General features: G+C 38.8%; 2 protein-coding genes across 3 annotated transcripts in view; both read right to left on the minus strand.

The window, feature by feature from the left end:
- Positions 1 to 23,051, minus strand: part of surf2 (surfeit 2) — a 108,290-nt gene that overhangs the window by 71,343 nt on the left and 13,896 nt on the right. The window lies entirely within an intron of this gene.
- surf4 (surfeit 4) lies at positions 362 to 21,955 on the minus strand. 2 transcript variants are annotated; one of them, NM_201127.1, is given in 6 exon segments: positions 362 to 969; positions 5,126 to 5,312; positions 5,382 to 5,425; positions 8,046 to 8,122; positions 12,488 to 12,674; positions 21,762 to 21,934. In NM_201127.1, coding segments are annotated over 6 exon segments (810 nt in total). In that variant the 5' UTR covers positions 21,810 to 21,934; the 3' UTR covers positions 362 to 702.

Consider the following 23,051-nt stretch of genomic DNA (forward strand, 5'->3'; position numbering starts at 1 on the left):
AAACACTGATCTATATCAGAATGCGACAAAACATGTTTCAATAATTCGTTAGTTTTGCTTAATTTTTTCACCATGACCTGAAAAACGAAAAAACTAAATATAAAAACTGTTGGAACATACTAAGTCACAAATTCAAAAACATGATCAAAAAATTCAAGTTCGGCAAAAAAAAACATCCCGCGAGTAATTTATATGGAAGCCAGAGATGTCAAAATGTGCAAATTTTCCCACATAAACTAGATGTCGAAAACGTGTAGTTGAACTTTTCAAGAGCAAGTGGTAATTTTGCTTCGCATGTGTTATTTTTGATTTCACGTAGAATTTAAAGAAATGAAAGCATACCAAAACACAACAATGAAACTCATTTCCATAATTCGGAGGTTTTGCTTTATTTCTCAGCATGACCTGAAATTCGAAAAAAAAAAAAAAACTAAATACAATATAAACGTCTGAAAAATTAATAGAACAACTTATTATTAATATTATTATAATCATAATTTTTTCATATACAATCAACAGAAAACAGTGAAATCAGGCTGAGGGTCGTCCATCGGATCAGAAATCGAAACCAGTAAACGAATCGGTGTTTACTGCTGCGACTGGAGTCAATATGAGGGATCCACACATCCCAAATCCAACACATACACACTAGCAAGGGTGCAGGACGGACGGATGGACAGGAAGTGAACATCTTCTTCTTCTTCACCACTCTTTCTTCTTCTCGTCCATGGAGACGCCTCCGGGCCCCAGGGCCACCACCAGTAGCAGGCCCCCGATCACTGATGTGGTCTGGAAAAAGTCGTACTTCAGGAAGTCGTGCATGGGTTTGTACGCCGGAACGGTCCAGAAGGCGTTAAAGTAGACGTTGATGGCCAAAAGCCAGACTACCAGAGTCAGAGCAGCCAGTTTGGTCTTAAAGCCCACGGCCACCAGGATGATGAGCGCTGTTCCCACCATATTCTGGAGGATCTGCAGGACAACAACACTGCATGTTAGCAATCTGCTTGTGAAGTCATGACGTTCTGTAATGTAATGTGTGTATTTACACAGCGCATGTATCGCGTATGGCCATACACCTAAAGCGCTACACAATCATGGACAACAGCACCAGTGCTTCACCACACACCAGCTATTGGTGGAGTGGAGAGACAGTGATAGAGCCAGTTCATTGGGAGACCATGATGGGTGAGGGCTGATGGAGGGAGTTTGGCCAGGACACCGGGGTTACACTCCTTGACCAGAAGTGCCATGGGATTATTAATGAGCACAGAGAGTCAGGAGCGCAGTTTAACATCTCATCTGAAAGACGGCGCTCACTGACAGTATTGAGTCCCCTTCACTATACTGGGGCATTAGGACCCACACAGACCGCAGGTTGAGCGCCCCCTGCTGGCCTCACTAACACCACTGCCAGCATCAGCCTAGTGTTCCCATGTGGTCTCCCATCCAGCTACTGACAAGCCTCAGCCCTGCTCAGCTTCAGTGAGTGACCGCTCTTGGGCTGCAGGGTGATACGGCTGTGGCTGTGTTTCCAGGTCCAAGCCGCTACTCAGTTGAATTAAGAAAATATTCGTTCATGACCACTTTTTAGTCATATCACTCATTAAAATGAATTTTATATAAAGTCATGGTGTACACATCTGCCTCAGAGACCATCAGATATTAGCCATGAATAATACCAAGCGTCACCCTTCCACTCTCTCTCGTGAAGCTAAGACGGAGGTAACTGAAACTGCAATTGATGGAAAGTCCCCTACTCCTGGCTCCATATCAGAGCAGATTTCTATTGACCCGACTGTAAAAATAGCCGACTTTACAGCAGAAAATAAGGTGTTTACAGCCTGCTACACATATAGCTAATGTTACCCTTCATGACAACTGTGAGGAAGTAATTTGTAACTAATCAGTTTCCTTTATATTAGGTTATATTAAGTTTGCATAATTAAGGGTGTGGCCACTTGAGTGACAGCTAGGTCTCGCTGGTCGCCGTCTCTTCACTTCAGCAGATTCCGGCTGATTAGCCGCTGAGCTCAGCATATTCATCTTATTTCTGTGTTGTTTTATGTGGCTTTACACAGTCAGTCGCCTTTTGGAATTATTTCCTACAATTATCAGATGATATGGCATGCGGTGTGCACTCAAACCGTTTACGTGGTCTCCATTTCCCAGCTGAGTGAAATTAATCACTCATATACCATCTCTATAAATGTATTGGTTTTATTTAAGATTATTTATAATGTTCTTTAGAGCTGTAATGCACTCCAGAATCTGTCAGATTGATCAGCTGTAGGATCTAGATCAGTCATCTGAAGCGTTGTCATACAGTGTTATGTCGGGAGTTTATCAATAGCCTTGCATTTACTAACACACTGACTATCAGGTCCGGATTGGCCAATCGGGAGGACCGGGAGAATGGGTTGGACCGTTTTTTGGCGGGAGGGCCGGTGTCTCTAGCTGCCTGCACTCTCAGCAGTGGCACTTTTTCCATGTGTTTATTTATTTGACCGTCGCCTCACTCTGTTATTCATTATTTTGCCGCAGCTCCGCTCTTCTTATTTATTTTCTCGCAGCCCCGTGAGCAGAATGCAGCCCGCAGGTTAATGATGAGGTAACTATCATCTGACCACAAACAGCGGCACCTCATAAGAATTCAAATAATTACCATTAATGAATATTACACCTGCTCAATGAACATCAGATGATCAGAAATCTAAAAAGGGGAGAAAAAGCCATCAATAGAAAGTAATTTACAGTGCAATATAACAGCGCTATTGTGGTCCAGTGGCCAGCACGTTGTGTTACGACGCCGTTCAAACCTCACCGGAGTAATATATATATATATTTTTTTTTTTTTTTCCTTTTTTTCATTTTTAGTGTTAAGAAATATAATTCTTTAAGTTACTTATATAGGTGTACATATTTTAATTTATTTTTCGTGTGAACACCATTACATAGGACTGAATATCTATAAAGGATTTTGCACAGAGTATATATTCAGATATTGCAGGAAAGCACACTGTGATGATTTAAAGAACAGTGTTGGAGATTTAGCTGCCCTTTAATCTTCTCATATTCATGAAAAACATTTGAAGTTCTAAAGCAGCTGTGTCCTTGAAAAAGACGTGATCGTGTCTTTAGAAACTGAACTGGAAATGACCTGAGTTTAATATAGTCAGTGGTGAATGGAGGTGGCCTGGTCTAAGGTAGAGATCTGCACGTGACTAAATTTTGAATCTCGCTCCCGCCAGGTTTTAGCCCGAACCCGACTGCTCACGCTTATAGTCAGCGTTTGTTGTCCCGCTGCCAGACCCGCCCCCGTTTTCTATGGCCGCGCCCGTTTCCGCTAACGAACGGGGGGAGAACAAACCAAACACCACCCAGCTAAACAGAGTCCAGACAACCTATAACAAGCTGTCTGTATCAACACACACACAAGCACCAAGCAAGTGACACACACACACACATAAGCATCACGCTCGCTGGCGCTCTCTCTCATTCACACACACACACACACACACACACACACACACACACACACACACACACACAAACACACACACACACACAGCAAAAAACAAGCTAAACGCAGCATCACGCTCTCTCATTCACACACATACATACGTGTGCTCGCTCGCTCAAGAGTCGGGAGCGTTATTGCTAGACCCAATGTTTAGTGGCTCAATGTGTTACAGCAGTGTTTTTAAAAGTCTAAACACTTTAGTGATATAGTATAAAGCCAAGTACATGTGGTCAGAACACAAACGAGTCGCAGGCAATGAAGTATTAAGCGTTTCTCCCAAAGAAAAGCCAGTCTAAGCAGAATGCCAGCAGTTATCTGTAGCTCCGCCTCTTTCCCCCTATTTGGTATTCCCTGGTCCATGCCACGACGCGTGAACAAAATGCAGACTATTGGCCACGCCTACTTGTAGCTTCTTTTGTGCTCTTCAGAAGCCTGTGGGTGACGTCACAGATATTATATCTTTTTTTTTTTGGCCTTTTTTGCCTTTTATGAGATAGAACAGTATTTAGACAGGAAACGAAGTTGGAGAAAGAGAGAGGGGGTAGGGTAGGGAAAATGTCCTTGAGCCGGGATTTGATCTTGGGATGCCCTGACGAGCTACTGCACCATATGTCGATGCGCTAACCCCTAGGCTATTGCGCAGACACTGATACTATATCTTTGACAGTCTATGATATATACACTGCGATCGTGATCTCCAAAAGAATTACAGCTATTCATAAACAATCAATTCATCGTTATAAACCTCACCGTTTGGCTGGAGTGCAGTGAGTGCACTATTCTGTGCTTCTGAATGGCTGGATTTACATTTCTGTCAGCTGCAATACAGCCTAACTGCTCATCACTGCGTAATTCATCACGTAGTGTGTTGTTAGGACAGTGTAACCTGCTTGCATAATGTTTACGCTAAAAAAATGTTTACGTATTATTTATATTATTTGATAATTAATAACCACCTCATGTGGAACTCTGAATCTGAGTCTCATTTCAGAGTCTGCTACTGTCCACCGGTGTTTGCATTTCGGTCAAAGACGCATGCTTCAGAGTCTTCATGACTGAATTAATGAAATACGCTGTTTTCCACCATCTGGCAACCCGAATATAATTGGCTAAGCTGGCAGTGGGCGGGTTAAATGACCAAAACAAAGACAGCCGTTCAGGCACGTAACGCACATGCTCACAGCAGAATATCTGACCTCAGCATTGTTTATCAGATAAACAAGAATGTTCACTGAGCATGATGCTGAAATATCTACACAGATATTTAGTAAAATTTAAATAATTCATGTAACACATTAAATGCATTAATAACAGCTAAAAACAAATGATATTTCACTACATATGCACACAGAAAATGCACATATCAAATGAAAATAATATCTCTCACTTTTATGCACACGAGATGAAATTCAGACAATTTTGTTTTATCTACATTTTTTTTGTAAATAATTTTTGCAGTAATACCTGTAATACACATAATGCATTAATAACTGTTAAAAATAAATGACATTTAACTACATATTCACACAGGAAATGTGTATTAAAATATCTCCTATTTGTCCTGCAGGTGATGTGAAATAAGTGTGTATGAGCACGGACACTCACAGAGAAGAAGTCTGAGTCGAAGTGCAGCAGCGTCATGAACATAAGCACCAGCAGAACTCGCCCTCCCAGCTGCATGTACTGTTTCGGGGAACTTTCACCCATGGACGGCACACCGGCAAACATGCTTTTCCCTTCAGATCGAGACTCGGCGAGCAGCAGCAGCAGACCGCCACCTAGAGCCAGATTCCTGACACACACACACACATTTAGTAACAGCATTCAGGATCTGCAGATTCACACACTGAGCTGAACTCACCTCATAAGGAACTTGAGGTCCCACAGAATACTGTAAGCCACCGTCTGAAATACAGAGGACGGATAAAGCTCACTTATTAATATGATCATGTGCCGATAAGTATTAGGGATGCTGCAATACTCAATATAATATTAAAGATGTCCGCAGTTCAATACACACATGTATATAGTGGTTTTTCGGTTGTATTTTGCATATCCCCCATTCCTTTACTAACTCTCAGAACCGGGCCTGAAATGCTTATGATAATAATCAAATATTTCTTGCTTCTAATAAGCTGTTTTCGTCAGTTTTACTTGTTTTAACTATATCTTGATACATTTTATGCAGTATCTATCTATTAATTGGCATAACATCTCATTTTTACTCTTCATGAAATACAGTTTTCCAGTCTGAACAGACTTAATACACGAACACAAGGTTTACAAAGCAAATCCAGTTAGATCCACTGGTTTGGTAAACAAATTAAGTCTAATATCATATAATACAGTCTCATGCAAGAGTTTGGCCACCCCTGATCATTTTCAAAATTGCAAGCCATAGCCTGCTGGCCGTTCAGATCAAATTCATTTAGATATATCATATACGTAGGCCTTAATATAATTCTGCAGATTTCTAGCCCAAAGTGGATCTAATTGGATTTGCATTGTAAACATTGAATTCAAGTTAAAAAGGTTTTACTTTTTAGTTCATATATTAAGGTTTTAGTTATGATAAAATCATTCCGCATAAATCTGCAGACTTTTAACAAAATTCTGGGCAGACATAGCAAAAATGTCTGCAGATTCCGTCTGGCCCAACTTATACCCTATGGAAAAAGCAAGATTTCAGTTTTGCCATAACATTTAATGCAATTTAAGTCTGAACAAAACCAGACAGATGCACAAATAGACAGATGCACCCCAACAGAATAATGACATCAATCTTTAGTAGAGCCACCTTTTGCTGGAATAACAGCCTGCAGACGCTTGCAGAATTCCTCCAGTTCAGTCAGGTTTGATGGGTGGTGATCATGAACAGCCTTTTTCAAATCAATCCATTGATTTTGGAAGATGTTCACATCTGGGGACTGGGATGGCCATTCTATAGTGTCTGAGCCTGAATTCCTTGGCAGATCTGGAACTGTGCTGAAACATCAGACCCTGGAGTAACTTCAGCCTCTTGACTGATTTCTGTTCTTCAGAGTCTGCTGATTCTGGGTGGAACCCATGCGATCATCAACTCTGACAAGGTTCTCCTGGAATGCTGTGTTCTTTTTCCACCATGCAACGCACCTATGGTTGTGGCATCTGTCCACCATATATTCTGTCCTCCAGAATGATTCAGACTTGCCCAGATGAGCCTTTGCATCCCTCAATCGACTCTTCTCATTGGCAGAGTGCAGAAGAGGCTTCACCTGCATCACCTTCCATTATGCTGCTCTGTGTGAAGAGTGTGCTGGAATGTGGAGATGTTCCTGGAGCCCTGTGGAGGTGTTCTGTCTGTGACCATTCGAACCATTCTTCACCTTTCCCTCTCAGATATTTGTCCAGGTCTAGCACATCTTTCCAGCACAAGAACTGTTCCCGTGGCCTTACATTTTCTTACTATATTTCTGACTGTGGTGATAGAGGCTTTACACCTTTATGATAGCTCTTTGCATCCTTCTCGTAATTCATGTTGGTGAATTATCCTGGTGTTTAGGTCATTAGGAAGTTCTTTTGAGGTTTCCATGTTGTTATTTTCAGGTTCACAATAAGGAAAAGCACATCTAGCACTCAGCTATGATAAATATCCTTCTTCATGATTGGTTGTAGCTGTGTGAGGATTGTTGAGCTTCACTGAGTCACGCAAATCAATTCTGTGTTGGAATCAGTCAGCATTCAGTGACTACAGGTATTGAAATCCACATGAAAGAGAGGGTGCCCAAACTTTTGCACAGCCTATTTTTCAGTTTCATATAATAATTTCACACATCTCGATACTGCTACACTGCGTATTTCTGTCTGAAAAACATGACATGATCTAGCTTTCTCTAGAAACCCAATGGCATTTCACTGTGATCTTCCCTTATAAAGAAAGAGCACATAATTATGAAGCCACAGAGGGGCCTAAACTTATGCATAAAACTGTACTAAAAGAAAATAAAACTTTACAAACTGTGTTGTAAATAAATCATTTAAACATTTGAATATTATTCAATAATATTACTGAAAGTAATGTAAAAATGAATATATTCATATATATATATATATATATATATATATATATATATATATATATATATATATATATATATATATATATATTCATTCATTCATTCATTTTCTTGTCGGCTTAGTCTCTTTATTAATCCGGGGTCGCCACAGCGGAATGAACCGCCAACTTATCCAGCAAGTTTTTACGCAGCGGATGCCCTTCCAGCCGCAACCCATCTGTGTGGAAACATCCACACACACATTCAAATATATATATATATATATATATATATATACATACACACACACATTTACAGAAGCACATTCATAAACTCATTCATGGGCTGAAAATCTGGGTATTATATTATATCATGGCCTAATTATAATGAAATGGCCTAAAATGTAGAGCAATCCCCAACTTTACATTTTCAGTTAAATCCAAGTAACTAGAGACTTTATAACTCATTAATCAACACTGATTTTCACTCACCTGTAGTGCAATGATGCAGAATAAGCCAAAGCAGGCGTACTGAACCAGGTTTCTACTGAGCACCAGGACACATCCACCTACAGCAGAGAATAGAGTTAATATATGCATGTGTGCTTAGCATCTGAAACAACGAGGTATTGCTAAACTCAAATCCCTTCTTACTGTAATGTATTATATCTCTAGTGTGTGTGTGTGTGTGTGTGTGTGAGAGAGAGAGAGCTCAAAAAAGCTCACAGATAATGTTCTCCAGCTCTCTGAAACTGTCGCTTTAAATGCAAATGAGATTGTGCTCTTTTCAGAAGAGGGCGGAGCTACAGATGTAAAATCAGCAGTGTGTGTGTTATGTGTGCTTCAGTGTGAGTGTGTGCTTGATGTTTCTGTCAGTCTATGTGGCTCCTGTCGCTGTTCATCTAAAACTCCACATCTATAATCCTCTTAGTCTATGCTGACATTATCTTCAGCAGCTCAAACACTCTAATGGCTAATGGACAGACGGCTGCTTCTCACTCAGGGCTGCTGTTTATGCTAATGAGATGGAGAGATGGGCACTAGTGGGCGGGGCTTTCCCTCTGATGACACGTACAATGGGAGAATGTCAATCAAAGTGCAGACACCAACCGTTTCTCCATAATACACTATGTACAGTGGGCTTTCATAACTCATCTTTCTCTGTATCAATATTTCCTTTAATAAATCCTCACTCGTATCTCAGGATGAATATTATTTGTTAGTAAATGATTTTTGTGTGTTAAATATCAGTGCAATAAGTCAACAGATGTATTAATGGATTAAACTAATTAATAACAATAAATACAAATCTTAATAAACACCAATTTTCTTCACATTACATTCATTTGTACTTGTTTTGTGGCTATAATGAATATTTTCTAATAATAATCCAGTACTTTTTAATTAAAGGGTGTTTTATAAGAGTAATCAAATGAAATACAGGTGTGTGTATAATGTGATTTAATTGGTTATTAGAGTACTTTTCATTATATCTGGTTGTAATAATAAATTATAATTCATATACAGCAGCAGTAAACCCGTGTTTGCTCCTCTTCAACACATATTTAATTATGAGTCAGCTGAAAATATGCTCATGATGATAGTTTATTATATTCTCTAATACCTGATTAAGACTGGCAACCACTGCAGTCTGTTTGTGTGTGTGTGTGTTTGTGTGTGTGTATATATATATAAAGAGAGAGAGAGAGAGAGAGAGAGAGAGAGAGAGAGAGAGAGAGAGAGATGAATGGGGGAAACTGTTCAAAACAGCAGAAGTGAGCTGAACATGAGTGTCCTGTTTCTTTAATAGCTCACATTTACACAACTAGTTCAAGGGTAAAAATGAGGCCAATGTGTGTGTGTGTGTGTGTGTGTGTGAAGTGAGAGCTTGTGTCGTGTGTGTGGTGAGAATGTGAGGTTTGTGTGTGTGTGTGTAGTTTAAATAGTGTGTGTATGTGAGTGAAGTGAGAACGAAAGCTTGGTTGATGTGAGTGGTAAGAATGTGAGGGGTGTGTGTATGTGGTATGTGTGTGTGTGTGTGTACCTGTTTTTGTGACATATCAGGACACAAATCTGTACAATGACATGGGTATGACACAGGTATTACAAAAAGGGGGTGAAATATGAGGCCATTGGTGACGTCCTCGTTTCTCAAATCGCTTATAAATCCCACAGGATGAGTTTAATCAGAGAGGGCTTTCATACCTGCACTTTTGTTCAGGAACCCGTCTCGTTTGCCCAGTTAGCGCGGTTCGTTTGGCATATGTGAAACCACCAATCGCTCTCGGATCCGCGGCAAATCAATCGCTCTGAGATTGCTTGAATGAGGTGGTCTCGGCTCGATTGAAACAAACCCTGGAGCGGTTCGATTGCAGTGAGAAAGTGATCTGATCCGAGCGCGGTTATATCACAGTGTTTTATGGATATTTAATAGGTATATACGGCTATATGAAGAGAGAATTATGAGCAGGGCGGGAAGTTTCGCGAGTCTTCGGATGCCCGCAAACGAGTGATGATCTCCCGGTAATCTATCGTCTCCCTCCCGATCCTCAAATAGGCATCGTCGCGCACCCTTCTCACCCCTCCCCACCGCATCTTTCCTCACTCCTCAGACACGTCGCGCACACCTTATCAAACACCACCAAACCACCACCTCTCCTGACAGCTGAGCGGGACGCTGCAAAATAAACCCTGACACTCTCACCAAAGTGAGGAGAGTTCTCACAAGTGACTTGTTTTAGCTCTTTTGGTCCGTTTAGAAACTTTGCAGTGTGAAAGCGAACCGCTCCAAGAGCAAAGAGCAACAATGTAACAACTGTAATCTCTGCTCAGAACAACTGAATCCATTCACAGGTGTGAACGCACCCAGAGAGTAAAGCTGCACACAGTCTCCTGTGATGGTTGCGTTTAGGGATGGGGTGGGGTGAGGGCAATACAATATACGGTTTAGACAGTATAAAATGAATGGAAACCTATGTATGTCCCCACTTTTCACAAAAACAAACATGTGTGGTGTAAATAGTGTAAGTGTGTGTGTGTGTGTGTGTGTGTGTGTGTGTGTGTGTGTGTGTGTGTGTGTGTGTGTGTGAGTGAAGTGAAGTGAGAGCTTGAGTGGTGTGTGTGGTGAGAATGTGAGGTGTGTGTGTGTGTGTGTGTTTGTTTGTTTAAATAGTGTGTGTGAGAGAGAGAGAGAGTGAAGTGAGAGCTTAAAGGGTCACGAAACACCAGAACACATGTGTTGAGCTGTTGACAGTGGTATATGTGTCCCACACTGCTAAAAACACTATTAGGACACCTATATTTCACTAAAAAGTGTAAATTGGTTGTTTTTGCGTTATTTCAAGCAAATTCGTACTTCCGGTTTGAAACGAATTTTTGAAGCTGCGTCACGGTCATGAGATAATAGCGTGTATTCCAGCGTGCAGACTGGACGTCTGTGCCAGAGTGAGTCTTATTACGTCTTACAGTGTGCTGCATTAATGCATGAGTAAAGCTTGGTTCAAACCAATCAGCGCGCTCTATTGTGCAGCTTCATTAATATTCATTACTGTCACAGTGTTTAGACGGCAGAGACGCCACGTTGTGTTGGCAAAACAAGCGTGAAGTGTTGCTTTTATAGTTTGCTGCAGTGAAGTTTTGTTTTCATTTTCTCTCTGTGAGAGCTCAGCTGGAGTCACGTGTGGATTAACAGTGTACGCGACGCTCGACAACAATAACTTACGTGTCTAAGGAGGATTATTGTTTACCTGAGAGCTGTTCTCATCTGCAAACGCTGAGATCCGGATTCGCTTTAGTCTCCTCTTAATAAAGACGCGGCTCTAGTTGCTGGTGATTGTTCTGTCTCTACAGATTTGCTAAGTGAGCGACCAGTGCTCTTTGTTTATTCAGTTTGTTCGTATCGAATTAAGTTAACTATTGCACCGAGTGTAAACATGTTAGCACCGCATTTTGTGACCAGAATAACACACACGGCTTTCTGACGCTACCTGCCGTGTGCATCTAAGTTTCCGGGAAATGCTGAGGTTTTTTTCTCTCATTCGCCGTGCGGTATCAAACATTGCATGAAAAATACACGCTTAGAGCAGCTCCTCGAATCAAATATCTCGTTTGTCGCGAGGGACATGAATGAATTCCCTGAATGAAAGAGCCAAACTGCAGTTAAAGTCCACCATTTAATAATTTGGCAAATAATTCGACTACAGATGTCCATGTAGGTTAAACACCATCACTTTCTCATGTGTGTGTATTTTGACTGAAACTCGCGCGTGCCCAAATAGACACTCCCACACACTCCCACTTTAGTTCCTCCAACACTCCCCCCTAAACAGAGCTGGACACGCCCACTTTTCTGACTTTTTCCAAAGTAGTGGTGTGAAAACACCCTGCTGAAACGAGGGGGTTTCATGGCTCTTTAAGTGGTGTGTGTGTGTGTGTAGTTTAAATGGTGTGTATTGGGTGTGAGGGGTGTGTGCATGTGGTATGTGTGTGGTGTAAATAGTGTGTGTATGTGTGTGTGTGTGAGAGTGTGTTGTGAGTGAAGTGAGAGCTTGAGTAGTGTGTGTGGTGAGAAGATGAGGTGTTTGTGTGTGTGTGCGTGTGTGCATGTGTGTGTGTGTGTGTGTGTGTGTGTGTGTGAGTTAAGTGAGAGCTTGAGTGGTGTGTGTGGTGAGAATGTGAGGTGTTTGTGTGTGTGTGTAAATAGTGTGTGTGTGTGTGTGTGTGTGTGTATATTTTAAATGGTGTGTGTATGTGAGTGAAGTGAGAGTGAACGTTTGGGTGATGTGTGTGTGTGTTTGTGTGTGTGTGTGTGTGTGTAGTTTAAATGGTGTTTGTATGTTAGTGAAGTGAGAGTGAAAGCTTCAGCAGTGTGTGTGTGTGTGTGTGTGTGTGTGTGTGTGTGTGTGTGTGTGTGTGTGTGTGTGTGTGTGTCTCACCGATCTGTCCTATAAGGTTGATAATGACGAAGCATGTGGCGAGGAAGTATCCGCAGCTCCAGGTGGCCTCTATGTAGTCTCTCTGCTCGCTCCACTGGAACCACATGCGGATCCCGTCCTCCAGAAACGTGCTGATCAGACACAGACGTGCCATGTGCGGGAGATACTGCTTCGTGACCCGCAGGAACTGAAAACACACACACAGTCACACACGCACACACACAGTCACATCAGACCAACAAATAAACAACCTACACACAGTTTAAATAGTGTATGTTATTGTGTGTGTATGCATGTACTGAAATTGAAATTTTGAGTAGTCTGTGTGTGTGTGTGTGTGTGTGTGTGTGTGTGTGTGTGTGTGTACTGAGAGTGAGAAATTGAATACTGTGTCATTTTATTTAGACTAAATACTACGAATGAGTGTTTCCCAGTACTGGGTTGCAGCTGGAAGGGCATCCGGTGCGTAAAACATATGCTGCATAAGTTGGCGGTTCATTCCACTGTGGTGATCCCGGATTAGTTATAAAGGGATTAAGCCGAAAATAAAATGAATGAATGATTGGATACTTTAATACTTTGTAGTAAATACTAGTGTTTTTTAACCATATTGACTTTGACACCTCCAAACAATAAAGGTTTGAGATGATGGAGGCTGTGCAATCAGCTAAAATGTTGCTGACATTGGTTTTTATGTATGGCTGATATTCACTGAGCGGCCACTTTATTAGGTACACTTCACTAGGACCAGGTTGGTCCCCTTTTTAGCCGACCGTGTGCTTGACGCAGAAGTTTAAATCAGCCTTAAAGCCGATCACTTGACGCAAAAGTATAAATCAGGCTTAAGGCAGAGAATAGGGCTGTCTTTGACAGCTCGCGACTTTATCTGCCACTTTCACTACAGTACATTTACATGGACACCAATACTCTGCTTTTATGATTAAGATAATACTGATTAAGAGTCGACCATGTAAGCAGCGATTTTTGATTACTTTAAATAACAACGCGAGTCCCGAATTGCGGAGGCTTTTCTTGCTGTTCGCCATGCGGTATCAAATTCCATTAAAACATCCTGAATGAAAATCTGCTGAATGAGAGTGAACTGCTGTTAAAGTCTAAAGATTAAAAATGAAACACATGAAATTGCATGAAACTCCGGAGGAAACGCAGGACAGCCTGGTGATGCCACATTAATTACTATACTAAAACTTTCCTTCTAGAAGCGCGTCCTTGGTCTTATCCAAATTTCTTTGCACGTTAAACACGCAGGGCCGGAGCAAGCTGAACTGGCGCTCTAGGCAAACGGCAATCACGCCGCCCTCAACCCAAAAGTGAAAAAGGAAGTGACTGGTTCGCGGATGAAAGTGAGGAGCGTGAGGGAGGGGTGGGTGTATCGGATGAAAGTGAAGACCGAGGGGTTCGCTCACTATTCTGCTGCCCAAGGCGGCCACCTAGGTCGCCTCTATGCACGCGCCGTCCATGAACACACGTCGACTACACCAGGAAATAAAAAAACTGCAACTGCTTATTTGTGTGTTTTTTTTTCACGCATTAAATATTTAAAATTAATCACGTGCGTTAACGCGCTAATTTTGACAGCCCCAATATATATATATATAGCGATATAAAAAATTTCACAAGACGATTATTTGGAAGGAATTCAGAATTTTGGACTGATTTTTGGGGAGTGAGCATTTGCATAAAATGTACACAACTCAATTTAAAAAGTATTACTTTAATATTAATATTTTAATAATATATATACAAAATAAAATAAACTGAATCACTGATGAAAACAATAAAACAAAGATAAAAAAATAAATAAACAGCCCTTTACAGGGTTCAACGCTAAGGATTTTTTATACAGGTTTGATCGGGCCTTTAGTTGAGATTTTTTCTTGCCCTGCTAAAAGTTTCATTGGCCCCACCAAAAAAAACTAAAAAGTTAATAGCTATTTCTTGGCCACATATTTTAAATAATGGCAAAATTATGCCTGTGAATCTAGAATTTAAACATTTTAAATATGTTAATAAATGTATAATGAGCTAAATTCAAGATTTTATGCAAATGAGAGAGCAGTATGAAAAATGTGCAGGTATTTTAATGCAATTCTAAATCATTTTTATAAAAATGGCCTGCCAAACTGACAACTGTTTTTTTTTTGTTCTTTCTTTTCAGTTCCTTAATTTTGTACCCATGTAATTGTCTGCTTCTAAGACTTTAGAAACAGGCGTTTTCTTTTAGCCTCATTGTTTAATTTTGCCGCCATGTTGCCATCTTCGCTGTACTGGTTGTTACTGGGTTACAAAAAAAAAAAAAACGCGTTCATCGTTACTGGCCGATAGGGGCCAGTAACAATCCTGTCTGTCTACTGTCCCGAGTGTCTTTCACGCTGGCCCCCGGGCCACCGGGCAGTCCTTATTGTTGAGCCCTGCTTTATGGTTTTGGGTGGAGTCTAAGTATTGATGTACAGAAATTGAATAATCTAATGTAAAATAACTTTTTCTACAGTCTTCATTGTATAAATAAATACAGTTAATCTTTGTTAAAGTGGCAAACTTGATCATTTCTTTTGTCCAAATAGTTTAAATTCCCTTGAAATGGCTTGGCTTCCTCCGATGTGACTATTGCAGATTCACAGATTGTGATATCCATGCAAAAACAATATATTGTGCAGTCCTGATACAGGTGTATTACTATATTCAATATTTTATTTTATTAATATTATGTGCAAACTAGCTAACTGAACACCTTGAACAGATCTTGAAGTTTCTGTCATGATACTCTGCAACACACAGCAGTGGTGTTGTGAAACAGTAGATGTGTGTGTGTGTGTGTGTGTGTGTAGGTCAAACACTCTCTAGAGCTCCTGAAGGAACCACAGGCCAAAATAGCTGCAGATATAAACAGACCACAACAGCAGCCAATCACTGAGCAGATATGCTAACGTGACCACCTTGACAGCCAATCAGAGCTCATTCTACAGTAACAACCCCATGAAAGTGAATGTGCTGTGAAGAACTGCAGCACGGCAATCCAAATACATGTTCTAGGAAACAGAATAAACCTCTATTTGATATACTACCAGCAGCACTGAACAGAACACTGCATACTGTTTATTGCATTATTAATTTATGAGAGTTAAATTACACCACTGACATTAATATATCAGCCAAAATGAGCAATACACGACCTGCACTACTTAAAGAAACAGACCATGCAATGGATTTGACCTTTTATTTTTAAAACGACACATGAAACGCTGCTAATAACAGCTGCGCACACTTTAAACATCTCTTTCTTGACTCGCTTCTTCATAATACTGACACGGTATATGTCATGACATTGTTACTCAAAGACGTATTAAAACACCAGCAAGTCCCTGCATTTGATCACACACAAGCATGACACAAATAAATCATTAATTAATTACATATTAAGTAACTTAATCTGAACTAATACTGCAACAATAGAAACTAAAATCTACTCCTGAGACTGCTGCCCCCACGGCCCGGCACCGGATAAGCAGGGGAAAATGAATGAAAGCTTGATCAGCTGCTTCAGTGTGTAAATATGGCTGAGCTCTCAGGATAGTGAGCAGGATTAAAGTGTGTGAACAGAAAAAAATGTACGTATAGAACTTGAAAATTTATACTTTTCTATAGACGAATTACCAACCTATGTCACATGAGTTCCCGGTTGCAAAAAGAGACCAATAGTAAACATGTGGTGTTGTGCGGTAGGATGCCAAATTCCGTATTACCGTACACCACACTGCTTTAAATGCCAACCGCAGACGTCTTTGGCTAAAAGGGAGCTGAATGAAGTGAGGATCTAATTAATAATGCTGGACTCTGTAGTTCTCATGTTCACGCTATGCTGAATCAGACACATCACTCGCTTTTGATTGCAGCAATGATTTTGGTAAAAACAGTTAAACATGGTAAATTAAACTGAATTAAACTTTACTTAAGTAGAAGTACAGATTCTGTTGTGTAAAATGACTCTGGTAAAAGTTGAAGTACTGATCACACTTTTGTACTTAAGTAAAAAAAAAAAGAAAAAAGTACGGCCTGAAAAATGTACTTAAGTAAAAAGTATTCACTACCACTAGTACCTGTTTTAGATTCACGGTGGTAACTACACTGTACATCTACATCTATACAAAATAACTTACATTTCTGTACTTGGAAATATGAACTCGTTGCAAACAAAGAAAATAAATCTAAATTTATTACATATTCGTAAAAGATTTTATCGCTTTAGTACAAATTGTACAAATGTTGACAAAAAGCAACGTTTTTTTTTGTGGTATTGGATTAAAAGATCAGAGAAGTATAGAGTTCAGAATGCAGTAGTTCTGCTTGTTGATGATGACCCAGGCCTTGTACAGCTCTGTCTTCTTTCCTTGTCTTTGGCTGGGCAGAATCTCGGTTTTTAGCTCTACATAGTGTTGAATCTGGTCATCATGGAGCATTATTTCCTGCACATGACCACACAGAACAACACTGTAGGCATCCAAAGACTTGTAGGCCTTTAACTTCTCTCTTGTTAAAATCATTTAGAGCTTCAATGAGATTGTATGTTTGGGGCTGGATGCTTGGTCATTTCGTCGTATCCAATATCCATTGGGAGGGTGCTATCGCAAATGGACCTGTAAGACGAACGCCGCTCACTTCAACGGTAATTTTGCCGAATCACTGTGCTTATCACTGGGTGACGAGCTGTTATAATATGCAGAAAGCATTATGTAAACAATATATATAATATGTAATCAATATATCTTATTTCTAAGACAACAACAAGCTCAGTACCGCATCGGATGTCATTCCCTCGCTGTAAATGCTAGCACTCCCGTTTTTTTCTGCCGCCTCACTATAGCCCCTTTCACACATACAGACCTTTCGGGAAAATTGCCGGCAATTTTCCGGAAAGCTTGTATGTGTGAACAGGTCCTTTTTGAAAATACCGGTAAATTCGTTCTGGCTATTTTGCGGAAAGAGGAGTTGTAACATTACCGGCAATTTGCCGGAATGCTGCGCTGTGTGAATGCAGAAGGAAGATTACCGTAATAAGCACATGCACATCTAGAACGTGCTGACGTGAGACGTCTGCTTTAGCCAATCACAACAGTCAGACGCATTCACGTCCGCGCGGTTTGTGAGGATAAAAGCCTTTGAATATTTTTCCAGACACATTTAGCTGCTAGAAGTTAGTCAGATCACGTTTACATGTTCTTCTTAATGCCAACTGTGTAAATAATCATCGATGAGATGCTTATGATAAGCCGTTGTTTGTTTACCTTCAAGCTTTGCGTGCGCCTATGAGCGCCTGCACAATTATGAACATCTCGACATGCGAAAGTGATCCTGCGAAAGTTGTTCACAATATTGATCATCCACAGAGTTTGTAATTTAGTCAAATGTTTGCAAACACAAGCGCAGCCGTTTAAAGCTCATTTGTGGTGAATGATGTCAGAATTTACCGGTATTTTGGAATGGATGTGTGAATGCTCTTTTCCGGAAAATTTCCGTAACGTCTTCGCCTGTGTGAACAGCGCTTTTTTCAATATACCGGTAAAGTCGTTCCGGAAATTTTCCAGAAATTTACCGGTATCACTGTGTGAAAGGGGCTTATGTGTGCATCCTGAATGTTTACAAACATGGTAATTCATATATAAAGATACTTTTTTGTCTCTCAGTAAATACATTATCGTTAAAATTATTGATATTGAAATAATACTAGAAAATATCATGATATAATTTTAGATCCATATTGTCATATAATCAATAACTCACTCCAGTGCACAATACATCAACAAATTACTGCTATTGCAAAAATTGTATATGCAATATCCATTAGGGGTTGGGCGATGTCGACCAATTTGGCATTGTACGATGTCTAATGTAAAACATCACGATGGACGATGGCATCGTCATCATGTGAGTAGTGGGGGGGGGGGGGTTGTCTGAGACTTGGGATGTCTGAATATCACGTTTAACAACTATAGTGAGACGCGATCCAGCAGTACATCGTTCATAAACTCTCCGACGTGCACTGCTCTCTGCCTGGAGCTCAAAGGAGCGCATGACAGCGTGTGGCTGTGTGTGTGTGTGTGTGTGGCTGTGTGTGTGTGTGTGGTCACGTGATGTGCATTTTCAGCGGACGGAGGGCTGTTCAGAAATGCTAGGTAAACATGGTGTGGATGTGGATCATTTTACTTCAAAAATGCCATTTTAACACTAAGACATATTAGTGTAAACAGGGCCTGAGTGTGTATTTTTCACGAGCGGGTTTGCGACGGGGACGGGGCGATGGATCGCGATGCCGGCTCAGCCTTGTGTTGTCTGTTGGCCATCGGCAATGGACGATAGCATCGTCTATCAGCCCAACCCTAATATCTATATGGCAGAGATAAGAATTACATTAAACTACATTTTCCTGCTTCATTATATGTGACATCAAAGTAGGGTTAGAACAAGAGTAATCTAAATGTAATCCAAAAGTAGTCTGATTAAATTACCATTAATGTGTAATCTAACCGATTATAATATCGACCACTAGTTTTGCCAGAAACTGATTACAGTTGTGCTGTCTGATTGGTTTAATGACATTAATTGTAAAAGACAAAGCTTCACTTACGTATTCGGATGTCCCTGTTCCTAAGAAAACGGTTGTTAGCAATGAGATGAAACGTAAGAGGAAGGAAAGGTGCCTCTGACAAAGATTAAGAATGATAAGTGGCCCAGATAAAACAGCAAACCAATTGCCACAGCCGCTGTCTGGACGAAATATAGGAACTACACCTCCAAAAGATGAGGTCCTTGTCCAGCTAACAAGCATGACTTTGCAAGAATGACCCTGATGTCCAGCCCAAATGTTGATTTATATGTTTAGTGATATTACAGTTTGAAAATAAAATGAAAATCAAATATACTCTGGAGAGCTTTCCCTGCTTTTTTCTGATATAGCTATTCTAAAGAAGCTTTCACATCTATGCATGAAGGTTAAAAAAGCCTGGAATATACAGACCAGCGCACGCTTAACTGACTTCTATGTACTGAATGTCTTAGGCCCTTTATTCTCAATGGACGATAAAAGCTTTTGTTTAGTTATTGTATTAGTTTTTAGTTTTTTGTCTTTTTATCTACCTAAACAGTAAAATTAGAAGTTCCTGCTTCAACATACAGTATGCGACATTAAATATAGTTTGCATAAAAGTATTTGGATTACATTTAGTAAAAATCTAAATGGTTTGTTTACCAATTTTCAACAAACTAACAGTTCCATTTTGTAAACAAATGCATTGTATAGCTAATAACATCACTCAGCAAACAGTACGTTACATTTTTACTTTTAATATATTAGCAATAATTCTTTCTCCACAGGTAAATAACAACAATTTGCGCTATAAATCTGGGAGTAAATATGGATGTGTGTGAGTAAAAAAGCAGAATAAACACAGATCCATCAGTCCTGCAGCTGTGTGTGTGTGTGTCTAGTAATCCACCCAGCTCTGTCAAACTGACTAGTGTTTATAACTATGGAAGTCAATAGGAGCCAAAGTTGTTTGTTTACCAATGTATTTATCAAACTAACAGTTCTATGTAGAAAACAAACGTCTTTTTATCTGCCAAAACAGTCAAATTAGGCTTCAACATACAGTATGTGACATTAAATATCGCTAGCGTAAAAGTAATCTAAATGTAATCCAAAAGTAGCCAGATTACATTAGCATAAGCTAAACAGTCTAACACACAACTGACTAGTGTTTTGGTCTTTACTATGACAGCAAACAGGGTCCAAAATGATTTGTTTACCAATATCCATCAAACTAACAGTTCCATATTGTAAACAAATGCATAATATAGCTAGTAACATCACTCAGCAAACAGTACGCTACACTTTTACTCAATATATTAATAATAATTCTTTCTCCATGTGTAAATATCAAGAATTTGCACTATAAATCTGGGAAAACACGAGTAATTGGATTGTGTGTCAGTAAAAAAAGCAGAATAAACACAGATCCGTCAGTCCTGCAGCTGTGTGTGAGTGTATGTAGTAATCCAAACTGTTTCAGGTCCACTGACTAGTGTTTACAACCCTACTATGGAAGTCAATGACACCCAAAATTCTTTGTTTACAGATATATTCATCAAACTAAGTTCAGTTCAAGACAGAAAATAAATTTATATCTGTCAAAATAGCAGAGATTATACCGCTTCAACATACGCGATATCAAATATCGCTAGCGTAGAAGTAATCTAAATGTAATCCAAAAGTAGTCTGATTGCATTAGCATAAACTAAACAGTGTAACATACAACTGACTCATGTTTGTGTCTCTACCATGATCATAAACAGGGACCAAAATAGTATGTTTACCAATATTCATCAAACACACAGTTCTTTATAGAAAACAAATGCATAATATAGCTAGTAACATCACTTAGCAAACAGTACGTTACACTTTTACTCAATATATTAACATTAACATTCTTTCTCCATAGGTAAATAACAACAATTTGCACTATAAATCGGGACAAACATGAGTAAATATGAATGTGTATCAGTAAAAAAGCAGAATAAACACAGATTCGTCAGTCCTGCAGCTGTGTGTGAGTGTATGTAGTAATCCATACAGTAATCCAAACTGTTTCTGGTCCACTTACTAGTGTTTATAACCCTACTATTGATGTCAATGTGACCAAAATAGTTTGTTTACCAATATAGTCATCAAACTAACAGGTCTAAATAGAAAATAAATGTACATCTGTCAAAATAACACAGATTATACCGCTCCAACATATGCAATATCAAATATTGTTAGCGTAAAAGTAATCTAAATGTAATCTAAAAGTAGTCCGATTACATTAGCGTAAACTAAACAGTCTAACATATAACTGACTAACGTTAGTGTTTGTGTCTCGTAAACACAATCCAAAATGGTTTGTTTACCAATATTCATCAAACTAACAGTTCCATATTGAAAACAAAAGCATAATAAAGCAAGTTTGCTATAATTGTATTCATAAAATTAACAATAATTACTTCTCCACACGTAAATAACGGCAATTCCCGCTATAAATGCAGGAAAACACGAGTAAATATAAGTGTGTGTCTGTCAGTAAAACAGCGGAATAAATAACGTACAGATCTGTCACTCCTGCAGCTGTCTGTGTGTGTGTGTGTGTGTGTGTGTGTGTGTGTGTGTGTGTGTGTGTGTGGAGTGAGAGTCTGAGAGGTGTGTATGTGTGTGTTTTGATCTTACCTGGTCCGCCAGGTCCTCTGCCGCGCTCATCATGTCCTCCTGGCCCATCACTGACCGTCAGCTTTACACACACACACACACTGACAAAATATGAGGAAAACACAGACACGTGTGTGTGTATCTGTGTGTGTTACACTCCCAGCAGAGCCGCTCCGTGTGTGTGTGTGTGTGTGTGTGTGTGTGTCAAGGCCTCCGCCGTCCCACAATGCAGCGCGCGTACACTGGCGTCGAGCACGCGCACAACGGCCTCCCGCAAGCCACGTACACTCTCAGCAAATCATTAATTATAATACATATTTTTAATATACATATATATTTAGAAGTTTTTATAATGCAGTGAAAGAAACACAATGTAAATAATAAAATACGTTTTTACTGTGAAATAAATAACTGTTAATGATAATAATAATTATTATTATAACATAAATAATAATTGTTGAATAACCAACTGTTAATAATATTAATAATGATAATAATAGTAAAATATACATTTTAATAATAATAAACGGAATTGTTAAATAACATGCAATAAAAAAAAATAAAACTAATTTATCGGTAATATTTTTTTGGTAATTATATCCATTTATACAAATATTTAACTTATAAATAAGTGTATCATATTTTTATTAATTATATTAACTGTTGAAATAATAATAATAATATGTTTACTATTATTATAAACTTATATATATTGCTCATAATTATATGTATTGTATTATTAACTGTTATTATCAACAATAATCCTTGTCATAATACAAATAATAAATAGAATATAGTATATTATATAATGCTAATATTAATTCTAGAATTTTTTAAAGAAAATAAACAATTACATATATAATCATATTTAATCTATCTAAATGTTTTAAATACTTATTGCTATTTTATGATAATGATTTAATACCAAAACACTGTATATCAAATAATATTAATATATTAATAATAATAGTATTATAGAAAATACTATTATTATTAATTATAATATTATAATATATATATATATATATATATATATATATATATATATATAATTCTAATTAATAAATAATAATTCAATATATTGAATGATAATATATTAATAAACATAATAAATAAAATAACAAATAAATAAATCATTTCTGAAATTATTTACTACTGTTATTATTCTCAAAGAAACCAAATTAATTAAATCTACTCATAAAAAAACATAAAATACAGACACAGATATTTTGTTATTCATCAAAATAAATCTGTAATGCACTTCATGTATAAATATAAAACACATTCATCAAATCCTACAGCTAGAAAAGC

This window comes from Danio rerio, chromosome 5, assembly GCF_052040795.2.
Source record: "Danio rerio strain M-AB ecotype USA chromosome 5, GRCz13ab, whole genome shotgun sequence".
Classification (NCBI taxonomy): domain Eukaryota; kingdom Metazoa; phylum Chordata; class Actinopteri; order Cypriniformes; family Danionidae; genus Danio; species Danio rerio.